A 14,821-nucleotide genomic window follows, 5' to 3' on the forward strand; every position below is an offset into this window, starting at 1 on the left:
GAGAAAATGACAATTTCCCCAATAATTTGAGCAAGGATGAAAGATTCGTGTTTGAGGATATTGATAGCGACGGACTAGGAAAAAAAAAGTTACAAAAAAAAAAAACGCAATTGCGTTGGGACGGATTCAGATGTTTTTAGACACATTTACTAGGATAATTCTGGGAAATCCCTTATCTTTCTGTTGTGTTGCTAGTGTTTTAGTGAGTTTAACAGTATCTGATAGTCGGAGGTGTGTGTCCACGGGTTTGTTGACGCGCAGTGTCTCAGGGAAGTCAACAGCAGCTTTATGGGCGGCACAAGCTCAGCTGATCTCCGGTAAGAAGCGACTTTTTACCACAATTTTCTCACCGAAATCTGCTTGTTGACATTCGGTTGGGATCCATGTTCGCTGTGATCCATAGTAAAGTTTCACCTCTGTGAATTCTAAACAAGGAATCAACCGTGTCTTTTGTGTGGCTAAAGGCTAAAGCTTCCCAACTCCATCTTTCTACTTTGACTTCTCCAATATTAATTGAACAAATTGCAAAGGATTCAGCAACACAGATCTCCAAAATACTGTGTAATTATGCGGTTAAAGCAGACGACTTTTAGCTGTGTGTGCGCAGCGCTCATATTTCCTAACAGCCCGTGACGTCAAGCGTACACGTCATCGTTACGCGACGTTTTCAAGAAAAAACTCCCGGGAAATTTAAAATTGCAATTTAATAAACTAAAAAGGCCGTATTGGCATGTGTTGCAATGTTAGTTTATACATCAATGATGAAATATTATCAGTGTGGTGGGTAGTAGTGGGTTTCAGTAGGCCTTTAAAGTCACACAGACTTTGATATCCAGCAAAGGCTTAGTTAGACGATTCAATAAATGACCTTTTCTTCCAGGCTGTATAATGTTTATACAAAGTCTCACATACAGTCGTGGTCAAAAGTTGACAAACACTTGTAAGGAACATAATGTCATCGCTGTCTTGAGTTTCCAATAATTTCTACAACTGTTTTATTTTTTGTGATAGAGTGATAGGAGTACATACAAACCCCGTTTCCATATGAGTTGGGAAATTGTGTTAGGTATAAATATAAACGGAATACAATGATTTGCGAATCCTTTTCAACTCATATTCAGTTGAATGCACTACAAAGACAAGATATTGGATGTTCCAACTCATAAACTTAATTTTTTTTGCAAATGATAATTAACTTAGAATTTCATGGCTGTAACATATGCCAAAGTAGTTGGAAAAGGGCATGTTCATCACTGTGTTACATCACCTTTTCTTTTAACAAGACTCAATAAATGTTTGGGAACTAAGGAAACTAATTGTTGAAGCTTTGAAAGCGGAATTCTTTCTCATCCCTGTTTTATCTAGAGCTTTAGTCATTCAACAGTCCGGGGTCTCCGCTGTCGTATTTTCCGCTTCATAATGCGCCGCACATTTTCGATGGGAGACTGGTCTGGACTGCAGGCGGGCCAGGAAAGTACCCGCACTCTTTTACTACGAAACCACGCTGTTGTAACACGTGGCTTGGCATTGTCTTGCTGAAATAAGCAGGGGCGTCCATGATAACGTTGCTTGGATGACAACATATGTTGCTCCAAAACCTGTATGGACCATTCAGCATTAATGGTGCCTTCACAGATGTGTAAGTTACCCATGCCTTGGGCACTAATACACTCCCATACCATCACAGATGCTGGCTTTGCGCCTATATCAATCTGGATGGTTATTTTCCTCTTTGTTCCGGAGGACACCACATCCACAGTTTTCAAATATGATTCGAAATGTGGACTTGTCAGACCACAGAACACTTCTCCACTTTGCATCAGTCCATCTTAGATGATCTCGGGCCCAGCAAAGCCAGCGACGTTCCTTGATGTTGTTGATAAATGGGTTTTGCTTTGCATAGCAGAGTTTTAACTTGCACTTACAGATGTAGCAACCAACTGTAGTTACTGAAAAATATTTTATGAAGTGTTCCTGAGCCCATGTGGTGATATCCTTTACACACAGATGTCGGTTTTTGATGCAGTACCGCCTGAGGGATCAAATGTCCGTGATATCATCGCTTATGTGCAAGTGATTTCTGCAGATTCTCTGAACCTTTTGATGATTTTACGGACCATAGACGGTAAAATCCCTAAATTCCTTGCAATAGCTCGTTGAGAAATGTTGTTTTAAAACTGTTCGACAATTTGTTTACAAATTGGTGACCCTCGCCCCATCCTTGTTTGTGAATTACTTATTATTTCATGGAAACTGCTTTTATACCCAAGCATGGCACCCACCTGTTCCCAATTAGCCTGCACACCTGTGGGATGTTCCAAATAAGTGTTTTATGAGCATTCCTCAACTTTATCAGTATTTATTGCCACCTTTCCCAACTTCTTTGTCTCTTGTTGCTGGCATCAAATTCTAAAGTTAATGATTATTAGCAAAAAAAAAAAAAAGTTTATCAGTTTGAACATCAAATATGTTGTCTTTGTAGCATATTCAACTGAATATGGGTTGAAAATGATTTGCAAATCATAGTATTCCGTTTATATTTACATCTAACACAATTTCCCAACTCATATTAAAACGGGGTTTGTACTTGGTCACAAAAAGCATTCAAGAAGTTTGGTTATTTTATGAATTTTATTATGGGTCTACTGAAAATGTGACCAAATCCATCCATCCATCTTCCGCTTATCCGAGGTTAGGTCGCGGGGGCAGCAGCCTAAGCAGGGAAACCCAGACTTTCTTCTCCCCGGCCACTCAGTCTAGCTCTTCCCGGGGGATCCTGAGGCGTTCCCAGGCCAGCAGGGAGACATAGTCTTCCCAACGTGTCCTGGGTCTTCCCCGTGGCCTCCAACCGATTGGACGTGCCCTAAACACCTCCCTAGGGAAGCGTTCAGGTGGCATCCTGACCAGTTGCCATAACCACCTCGTCTGGCTCCTTTCGATGTGGAGGAGCAGCAGCTTTACTTTGAGCTCCCCCAGGATGACAGAGCTTCTCACCCTATCTCTAAGGGAGAACCCCGCCACCCGGCAGATGAAACTCATTTCGCTCGCTTGTACCCGTGATCTTTTACTTTCGGTCATAACCCAAAGCTCATGACCATAGATGAGGATGGGAACGGGGATCGATCGGTAAATTGAGAGCTTTGACTTCCGGCTCGGCACCTTCTTCACCACAATGGATCGATACAGCGTCTGCATTACTGAAGACGCCCTATCGATCCGCCTGTTGATCTCAAGATCCACTCCTCACTCGTGAACAAGACTCCGAGGTACTTGAACTCCTCCACTTGGGGCAAGGTCTCCTCCCCAACCCGGAGATGGCACTCCACCCTTTTCCTGGCGAGAACCATGGACTAGCACTTGGAGGTGCCGATTCTCATCCCAGTCGCTTCACACTCTGCTGCCAACCAGTCCAGTGAGAGCTGAAGATCCTGGCCAGATGAAGCCATCAGGACCACATCATCTGCAAAATGCAGAGACCTAATCCTGCAGCTAAATCCTTTTGACATGTGTTTGGGGGTCATTGTCCTGTTGGAACACCCAACTGCGCCCAAGACTCAACCTCCGAGCTGATGATTTTAGGTTGTCCTGAAGTATTTGGAGGTAATCCTCCTTTTTCATTGTCACATTTACTCTCTGTAAAACACCAGTTCCATTCGCAGCAAAACAGGCCCAGAGCATGCTTGACGGTAGGGATGGTGTTCCTGTGATTAAAGGCCTCACCTTTCCTCCTCCAAATATATTGCTGGGTAGTGTGGCCAAATTGCTCAATTTTTGTTTCATCTGACCACAGAAATTTCCTCCAGAAGGTCGTGCTCCAAGTATGTGCTCCAATAACTCTATCACAAAAAAAAACAAGAGTAGTAGAAATTATTGGAAACTCAACACAGCCATGACATGTTCTTTACAAGTGTATGTAAACTTTTGACCACAACTGTTGGTTAGTATACTAGAGGGGGGGGGGTTGCCCACATCTGAGGTCCTCTCCAAGGTTTCTCATAGTCAGCATTGTCACTGGCGTCCCACTGAATGTGAATTCTCCCTGCCCACTGGGTGTGAGTTTTCCTTGCCCTTTTGTGGGTTCTTCCGAGGATGTTGTAGTCGTAATGATTTGTGCAGTCCTTTGAGACATTTGTGATTTGGGGCTATATAAATAAACATTGATTGATTGATACTCCCATCCATCCATCCATTTCCTACCGCTTATTCCCTTTTGGGGTCACGGGGGGCGCTGGCGCCTATCTCAGCTACAATCCCATCTGTATTAATCCTAAATCCTTATCAAATTGTCCGACATGGTGTTGTATCTCCCTCACAGATGAATGAAGTGACCCCCAGGATACAATGTCCTCGTTCCAGGTGGTGGATTCCTCACCTGGCAGTAGCGTCGGTATTATGGAAACGTCCAACTTTGCCCACGTCATCTTCCAGAATGTTGGCAAAAGTTTCCTGCCTCAGGCGCCCCTGGAGTGTCGCTACACTCTCACCTCTCACATCACCCCTCACCCAAAAGACTGGGTGGGCATCTTTAAGGTAAACCACAACCTCCATGATTTTGTTTGCTACACAATACATTGCTAACTGAAGCATTGTGTCAGAGGTGTGGACTCGAGTCACATGACTTGGACTTGAGTCAGACTCGAGTCATGAATTTGATGACTTTGGACTCGACCTGACAAAATGTAAAAAGGCTTACAACTCGACTTAGACTTCAACATCAATGACTTGTGACTTGACTTGGACTTGAGCCTTTTGACTTGACATGACTTGCTACTTTCCCCAAAACTCAACGATTAAAAAGTTATTCAGGAGTGCTCCATATCTGTCTGTGTCTGTCAGCGTGTGTGCGGTGACAGTGTGTGCGCTACCTGTCAGTACAACAGCCAATCAAATTACATCCACGTTATTTTTGTCACTCAGCATTCAGCCAATCAAATTGCATGAAAACCAACGAAGAACAGCTCTCAAACAACACGCCAGTGAGGAAAAATGATGCCAAAAATTGTTTCGTTCGGGTATTAAAACTACGACTTGGTCAACAAAAAAACGAATTCCAGTATGCAAAGCATGCGGTTCGTTCGAAGATTACAGACAGACGCAACAACTTCCAACTTCGTTCAACATTTGAAGATGCACAAAGAAGGGTAAGTTTTGAATGTAAGTTAACGTTTATTGACTGAGTAACGTAACTTTTGTTTGCTGTTTAGTTAAATCAGTGAGGCTGTAAACTCACTGCTAACGTTATAACCATAGACATCTTATAAGGGTACGCAGCATCGACAACTACTGACCACTGGCGCTGACGTGACGCGGGGCCGCCATCTTGGAGACTCAGTGCAATTCATTTGGCTGGAGCAATGAACTCAGCGCATCTAATTCATTTTACCTCACTGAATACCACTGATATTCACGCGCTTTTTTGTCATACGTGTAAATATGATAAAGGACACATTTTTTGGCGTGTTCATAGTTTGCATAACAGTAATAGAATATTCTTATATCCTATAAGTGACCAGAAGTCTAAAATCAAAACTGGGAATAATAATCCAAAAAAGGGGGTAAAAAAACTATCTTCTATTTTTAAGTCGAAGAATCAATATGATTAGGTTATATATACATGTATATATCCTACATAAACAATGTATGAATACATTAGATATCTATATATCTTATAGACTGTATCTCTGTTGATGGAACAGCAGAGAGTTTATTCTCTCTTGACACTTTGTATGAATATTTTGTATTACATTCTTCCCTTAAATGATCATGTTTACAGTGATTGTTTTATATGTATTTTTCAGTATGTTACTTTGGATAAAAGCGTCTGCCAAATACTTAAACATAAACATATATAAACACCTGAAAGTCTTTATATCAGCTAAACCACAAATCTGTTTCACTGGATTCAGAATAAAAGCAAATTCTGTCTTACCCAACAATGTTAGTATTTGAATATTGTTACTTGAAGACTTATTCCTGGTTACAATTATACTGTTAAGAAGCTATTGTCTTATACTTTGCCTAAAATGAGAATGCATCATAATCAGTGGCGGCTGGTGAATTTTGTTTTAGGTGGGGCTGAAAATTTGTAAACCAAATACCTGTAGGGGCGTCATCCTCCCCCAGAAGATTTCTTTGTGATTTTCACATACAAATTAAAGATCTTTGCTCCCTTTCAACTCTGTGGTAATATTCTTTTCACAAAATACAACCACGTTTATGTTAAATCTTACTTGAGAAAAGTAATCCCCCAATTCCTATTTTCAACAGTTCGCTCATTTGAGCAGGAAAACGCTGAACACCAGCCCAGCATCTATTTTTGCTACCTGTCAACTGTCAGTTTAGGCTGCTTGCCGGCTCCTCATCACCACTTCAAGATAGCGGCCAAATTGCTCACTTCACAGCAGCCAATGCTGTGTCTACTTATAATATGTCTATGGTTATAACGTCATTGCAAACACGACAATCTGTTGCGTCCACTGCAGTTAGCTACCTTATTGATACTTTTTGTCAAGTGATTTTTTTAAAGCAGGATTGTATGAGGTACCTACACATAATGTTGCGTTAGTCAATGTATCACACACAGTAACGTAACTTTAGACGGTGGTCAGCAGCACCGCATATTTTAGCCACCTACAAAAAGACAAACATAGTCAAATAAAGGTCAGTTAAAATGTATACTATAAAATGTACATATTCCATAGGGCCGTGAAATCTACAAAGTACAATTCTGTTCCTTGTTATTTTCATGTATTTGTTATGTTTTTCATGTTTACGCACACATCAACACACATACAGTATGAGATGAGATCAATGAGATAAGGTAAGGACAGGATAGAAACTGCTGTGGAACTAGTTACAATGCAGTATGCCATGGAAATACAATGTTAACACCTTTGTGCAAATAAGTACAGTTGCTGTTGTTTTTTTCAAATGTGTTCATTCTGTAAAGGAATTAGTTAAATGTTTAAAATAACTGGTTAATAGTGCTATTATGAAATGCAATGTCAGCACAATTTTTTTTATAATAAATACATACAGCGTTTTAAAAGCATACACAATCTGTGTGAATATATTAGTCTGTCGTTAAAAGAACTTGAAATGACTCGAAACTCAAAATGCAGGACTTGGGACTTGACTTGAGACTTTCCAGTCTTGACTTTGGACTTGACTCGGGACTTGCCTGTCTTGACTTGGGACTTGACTCACTTACTTGTGACTTGCAAAACAATGACTTGGTCCCACCTCTGCATTGTGTACATTTTTCTATAACATGTTCTGGTTTATACAGAATGTTAAGCAATATGAAAACCTTTAACTTGTACAACACGTAATATACAGAATATCACAAGCATTTATTCAAATAGAAATATCACAGATTACATTACCAAACATATTTGACAATCAAATCATTAATTGTAACAATCCACATTTTGCGTTATTAATGCGTGAAAATGCTGTCTAAGGTATCTAAACATTGGAATGTAGGTGCTTCTTTGAATGCAAGTGCTCCGACAGCAAGAATAAAAATGCTGTATTCCTACAATTTAGAAAACTTGGCAAGACACCATCGCACTTTAGATACTTTTTTTAATTGCCATTAAAGGTGTGTTAATGCCCGTTTTGTGTATGCTTTTTTAAAAAGCATAATATTTGAAAACGCAATTAATTTAAACTAATTGTTTAGTCATGATATTAAAACCTGACAATTATCTGTCTCGGGTGCACTTACTAATGATGAAAAATTTAAATAATCTGTGTATATTGTGATTGATTTTGAGTTAATAATGAACAAAATGCGATTAATCACAATTAAATATTCTAATAGTTTGAATATATGTATATATATGTGTGTATATATATATATATATATATATATATAATTGTGTTAGATGTAAATATAAACGGAATAGAATGATTTGCAAATCATTTTCAACCCATATGCAGTTGAATATGCTACAAAGACAAATATATTTGATGTTCAAACTGATAAACATTTTTTTTTGCAAATAATCCTTAACTTTAGAATTTGATGCCAGCAACACGTGACAAAGAAGTTGGGAAAGGTGGCAATAAATACTGATAAAGTTGAGGAATGCTCATCAAACACTTATTCGGAACATCCTTCAGGTGTGCAGGCTAATTGGGAACAGGTGGCTGCCATGATTGGGTATAAAAACAGCTTCCCAAAAAATACTCAGTCTTTCACAAGAAAGGATGGTGCGAGGTACACCGCTTTGACCAAAACTGCGTGAGCAAATAGTCAAACAGTTTAAGAACAACGTTTCTCAAAGTGCAATTGCAATACATTTAGGGATTTCAACATCTATGGTCCATAATATCATCAAAAGGTTCGGAGAATCTGGAGAAACCACTTCAAGTAAGCGGCATGGCCGGAAACAAACATTGAACGATCGTGACCTTCGATCCCTCAGTAAATAAAAACCGATTACAATGATTTGCAGATCCTTTTCAACTTATATTCAATTGAATACACTGTAAGGACAAGATACTTAATGTTGGAACTGAGAAACAATTTTTTTTTTTTTTTTGCAAATAATCTTTAATTTAGAATTTAATGGCAGCAACACATTGCAAAAATGTTGGCACAGGGGAATTTTTACCACTGTGTTACATTACCTTTTTTTTAACAACACTCAGTGAACGTTTGGGAACTGAGGAGACCAATTTTTTAAGCTTTTCAAGTGGAATTATTTTTCATTCTTGCTTGATGTACAGCTTAAGTTCTTCAAGAGTCCGGGGTCTCCGATGTGGTATTTTACGGTTCATATTGCGCCACACATTTTCAATGGGAGACAGGTCGGGACTACAGGCAGGCCAGTCTAGTAACTGCACTCTTACTCTGAAGCCACGGTGTTGTAACATGTGCAGAAAGTGGCTTGGCATTGTCTTGCTGAAATAAGCAGGGGCATCCATGAAAAAGACATTGCTTGGATAGCAACATATGTTGCTCCAAAACCTGTATGTACCTTTCAGCATTAATGGGGCCTTCACAGATGTATAAATTACCCATGCTTTGTGCACTAATACACTCCCATACCATCACAGATACTGTATTTTGAACTTTGTGCGTATAACAGTCCGTTCGGATGGCTCTTTTCCTCTTTGGTCCGGAGGACACGACGTCCACAGTTTCCAAAAACAATTTGAAATGTGGAATCATCCGACCACAGAACTATTTTACATTTTGCATCTGTCCATTTTAGAGGATCTCGGGCCCAGCTAAGCCGGCAGCATTTCTGGGTGTGCATAGTAGAGTTTTAAATTGAACTTATGAGATGTAGCGACAAACTGTAGTTACTGACTATGGTTTTCTGAAGTGTTCCTGAGCATATGTGGTGATATCCTTTACACTCTGATGTCGGTTTTTGATGCAGTACCGCATGAGGGATCAAAGGTCATGGGCATTCAATATTGGTTTTCGGGCTTGCCGCTTACGTGAAAATTTTTTTCCAGATTCTCTGAAACTTTTAAAGATATTACAGACCATAGATGGTGAAATCCTTATATTCGTTGCGATAGCTCGTTGACAAATGTTGTTCATTAGCTGTTGGACGATTTGCTCACACATTTTTTCACAAAGTGGTGACCCTCGCCCCATCCTTGTTTGTGAATGACTGAGCATTTCATGGAATCTGCGTTTATACCCAATCATGGCACCCACCTGTTCCCAATTAACCTGTTCACCTGTGGGACGTTCCAAAAAAGTTCTCAGTCTTTTTTGCCACTTTGCCAGCTTTTTTAAACTTGTTGCAGGCATCAAATTTCAAATGAGCAAATATTTACAAAAAAAACTAAAGTTTACCAGTTGAACGTTAAGTATCTTGTCTTTGCTGTCTATTCAATTGAATATAAGTTTAAAAGGATTTGCAAATCATTGTATTCTGTTTTTATTTTCAATTTACACAACGTTCCAATTTCACTGGTTTTGGGTTTTGTAATATAATGTAATATAGAACCCGGCAAAAAATTTGGGGACCACTGATTTAGACTACTCTTTAAATCACCTAACATGCATATTGTTTGGAATGTAGGAGAAAGATGGAAAAAAAACACCCACACACTGGTAGAACATGCACATTTAACAATTTGATCATTTATTTCACATTTTATTTAATGAATGATTTCATTATTTAATAAATCTGTGTGGCAGTTTCATGGTCAAACACACCGTTGAAGCTAGTGGGCGGGGATAACACTGATCTATGGTACTTCAATATGCTGTGGTCTGAATCCTGGAACTTTTGGAAGTCTTTCAAACATGGCGGCTCAGTGGGATATGCTCGTACTTTTTCGGGATTTGTGGTCGATATTTATAGACCTCCCGGAGTAATGGAAGCAAGACCTGCTAAACCAGAGTATGTAGCAGTTAAAGTAGAGGAATTTTTTACAGCTGTTTGGGTTGTTTTCTCACTATCAGACTAAGATATCAACTAGTACTGTACAAGGGTTCCATAGCACAGGGGAAGTGAATTTGTAAAAATTGTGCAATATCTTGTCTTCTTCTTCTTATTTATTTATTTTTTTTAGAAAGAAACAATATTTACAGTGATTGTTATATATTAAAAAATAATAACATTTAAAAAAGAAATAAATGACGGAGAATCATAGCATATATAATAATAAAAATAATAATAAAAACGTGGTCTCCACATACTCTTCATAATTAAATTGTGAAATAATTAATTACTTTGTAAAATTATTAATACATTTTTGAATTGAATAATTATCAAAGGGATAAGCGGTAGAAAAAAGGATGGATGGATGATTACATCGTTTTTTTGAATAGTGCAATATTGCATTAAATGTATTAATATCCCGTTTGATAAAACCTGTATTTATTCAATTATACATTTTTCTTAATGACACATTTAAATAATTATTCAAAGGTGTGTTAATTTAATTCTGTCCCATTTGACCCTCCATAGCATTCGTTCCTTAGTATTCTTGTATTGTCATTTTCCAAATATTACACTGAGCATTAACAGTACAGCTTTCCAACGCTGTATTAAGTTTAATTTCAGCATCACAGAAAAAAAACCAAATAAAAAGCTGCATGGAACCATAAAACTTTGCGCAACTTTGCTGTCTTGTTATGACGACATTGTGCTACCTTAGAGGTTTGGCTTTCAAGTTGGCCCATTAACATCTGCTTTGACTCCATTGGCTCAGCTCCTCACTACACGCTGAAGCTTTACTGCAAGCTTTGGTGTTGTTGTAAATGGTGCATCGCACCGGGGATCCACAAACGTTTATGAACCCCTTCTGATTCCTATTAGGAAAACCTTCCCTTACGCATGTATGCAATAACCCTCTCCTTTGCTCTTTTATCAAGCCTTCCAATTAACAGGAAATGCGAAGTACAGTATGGTAAACTGAACTGCTCTATAAAATCGGAAACACAAGCATTTTATCGTTGTTTTAGGAAATTCACTTAAAAATCCGCCGGTTCAATTATAGAGGAAAAAAGTTGATGGAGGTACATTGGGAAAATGCGATGGTTGTAATCTGTGCCAATTAAACTCCTTGGATGGTGAGGATATGCATCCGATGTCTGTTGCTGAGTTATCAGAATCAGAAACGTTTTTATTGCCATTGTTTGGGAATGGGTTTACAAACTAGGAATTTTTCTTGGTGCAATCTTATCACACATGTATACAAGATGTCTGTGTTGTAACACTTATTAAGCAAGTTGAGTGTAACTCTGTTATTAGTACATAGTAGGATGAAAAATATATTAATTTGACTGATGATAAGGTTTTAATATCATTGTTATATTGCATGCTGATGACACATTTTAGCTGTGTCTCGCAAATTTGACAGCGGCAAGTGAACGGATGCGTCTTAAACGCACTGTAGTATCCTTGCCAGCAGGGAACGTATCACCACAGTGCAAAGTCACTCATAAGTCATATAAGTCAGCAATTCTCTGTTGCGGCAAATAAACTACATTTCTTAAAAGTATCCCTTATCACTGGAAGATGCTAGACATGCTACATGTCACACTGTCAGACGATAAGCTAACCACTAACCACAACCTAGAGCTCTTGAATGTAAACAAAGGTGGGTGGATTGATGCAAATTTCAACGGTGAGTCGAGTAAGCAGTATTAGTACAAGGTTGATAATACAGCTGTTGGATCGATATTTATTACTATCACAAAATATTTTGTTGTTTTTGATATTATTTACAAACTCAGGGATCAAGTCCCAGGACACAGGAGGGCAAAAACCCATCCATCCATCCATTTTCTACCGCTTATTCCCTTTTGGGGTCGCGGGGGGCGCTGGCGCCTATCTCAGCTACAATCGGGCGGAAGGCGGGCAAAAACCATATTATTTAAATCACAGCCAATAGTAGGACATTATGTTAACCTGTGTTTTGTCTGATTATAATTGTTATCAAAAATTGAATAATTTAATGATTTGAAAAGTGTCAGTATCAGCATTGATATGACCGAGACAGCCCCTGTAGCTACTTGGTATTGGATTGATGCTCAAATTTGGAGTATCAAACAACTAAGAATAAGTGCTTATTACATTATAACAGAAGTGTAGCTGGATTCATGTTACAACAGAAAGAAACCAGGAAAGTATCAAGTAAATTAATAACAGTTTTGACAAACGGGAATGATGCAATATTGTCAGTAAGTATCTATTGTCGACATGTTTAATAACAAAAAAGAGAAAAAAACAACAACAAAAAGAGTAATGTAAAGAAACATAACAATATAATGATATGTTTCGTACATTTATAATGTTCCAGTGTTTATATCACATGTTTATAGTTTCACATTCTAACATGTCCAAAAAGAAGTAATATGCACAGCTTAGAGCAGTGGTCCCCAACCTTTTTGTATCCACGGACCAGTCAACGCTTAATAATTTGTCCCGCGGCCCGGGTGGGGGGGAATCCTTTTATTATTTTTTTTTTTTTCATTTTTCTTTGTCATGAAAAAGGGACTTTTTGTCATAAAAAAGGGAGGTTTTTGTGGTTGGTGCACTAATTGTAAGTGTATATTGTGTTTTTTATGTTGATTTAATAAAAAAATAAAAAATAAAAAAAAAAATAAAAAAAATAAAAAAATATATATATATATATATATTTTTATTTATTTTTTTTCCTTTTTTTTAAATAAAAATGAATAAAAAATTATTCTGCGGCCCGGTACCAATCGGGCACGGTGGTTGTGGACCACTGGTTTAGAGTATTTAATCCTACCCCTTTTCTGTGTGGAACACAGTAATTTGTTACACAAATATTCACTTCTTTTTTCAATCTTTAGCACAATGACAAATACATGAATAAATAATGATAATCAACACAGTTTACATGAATGAAGCATATAATATATTTAAAATAAAATGTAAAAAAAAAATGTTACTCCATATATCAGCAGCCAAATTAGGAGCGTTTGTAACCCATTTTGAAATGTTTTTTTTAATTCTCAATTATATACCAAATAAAATATTGCAATATAGATTTTAGGCCGTATCACCCATTTCCAGTGTAAAGTCTAAGGAAGGGTGTAAACTCCACACCATAAAAATCTATGACTGCAGGTTTATCAGGTTTGTTTAAGCTATTATTACCATGCTTGCTCTCCTCTGTAATTTAAATATAGATGGCATTTAATTTCCAAAAGATGACATGAGAGGCATTGTTGTTGTTTACCGAAGCGTAGATGAGTCAGTGACTTGCCATTAACCTGCTTTAGTGGAAGTAGAAGCTAACTGGGTGACTCACTGCACACGCCAACTTTAATTGGGTTGTGCACCAACGCCTCCTAGTGGCTGAACGCGCTCATAGCATGTCCTCAGGAGCAAGCTTGCTTGCTCCTGTGTTTTGATTGTAAACACCGGACGTGTACACTAACAAGGAACCACCTTTGTTTCTGTTAACCCATAAAAACAGTGTCATATATCTGTATTAAACTCTTGCATTAGTTTGAGTGTGGTGCTGTGAGCATCTGCCTGAAAAAGCCCTGTGGATACTTTTGGTTGTGGCATGTTTGTTGTTTGAGCAGGGAGAAACCCGTTGTGCAAGTGTGTAATTTAGGTGTCATCGCGCTGTCCCCTCACACCTCGGCGGAATGATTGATAGCCGCCGTGCCTGTGATTACATTATAACATCACTGCTGTGTTGGAATGCCACAGCGTACCCAACCGGCCGTCAGTCAACTTCCCTCTGCAATCAGTAAAATTATTTATGTCTCCTTTGCTGTTGTGCAAACACACGTGAGCGGACAAGCTGAGCTGGCGGGAGGCAGCTCTGGGCCTCGGACCTGATCGCCGCCAGTAGGCAGAAAGAATGTCCAGTTGTCGTTGAGCTCGCTGACAAATAATAATCGATTGTTAGCAGAAGTAGTTCTGCTGCTGTGTAATTTCCTGGATTGACATACTGTTTTTGGCAATGTGGTTGGCCGATCTGACATTTTTATAGTCGAAGTTGTTGTTTGGATTTATTGCTGCCTGGCCTTATTTTTTTTCCATCACCGTTAGTTTGTTGTTTGTCTAATTTGGTAATAAAGCCTAAATCTGATCAATCGACCACCAATCAATATTGAACAATTTTCATGAAAAAGTACGTGATCGCCTTTGCCGATTAATGCCTTTTCAATGCCGATCACAAACGCAGATCCTTTGTGGCTGACACTTTATTTATTTGTAGTCTCCCAGCTAACAAGCCAGCAGCTAATTTGTGTGTCCCCATGCACAGTGTAAAGTTCATAATAATTAACCTCCATTGCGGAAAATAAACTGCATTTCTTACGATTTAGGGCTGGGCGATATGGCCTTTTTTT

General features: G+C 38.5%; 1 protein-coding gene across 4 annotated transcripts in view; it reads left to right on the forward strand.

Moving 5' to 3' along the window:
- Nucleotides 1-14,821, forward strand: part of tax1bp1a (Tax1 (human T-cell leukemia virus type I) binding protein 1a) — a 58,609-nt gene that overhangs the window by 2,177 nt on the left and 41,611 nt on the right. For 2 of the 4 annotated variants that reach the window (XM_061882455.1, XM_061882456.1), the window contains exon 2: nt 4,316-4,530. In XM_061882455.1, the coding sequence (XP_061738439.1) occupies nt 4,342-4,530 (189 nt within the window). In that variant the 5' untranslated portion in view covers nt 4,316-4,341. Of the gene's footprint in view, nt 1-4,315; nt 4,531-14,821 lie in introns of those variants that run through there. The other 2 variants (XM_061882457.1, XM_061882458.1) reach the window with 2 other exon arrangements.

Source organism: Nerophis ophidion, linkage group LG21 (genome assembly GCF_033978795.1).
Source record: "Nerophis ophidion isolate RoL-2023_Sa linkage group LG21, RoL_Noph_v1.0, whole genome shotgun sequence".
NCBI lineage: Eukaryota > Metazoa > Chordata > Actinopteri > Syngnathiformes > Syngnathidae > Nerophis > Nerophis ophidion.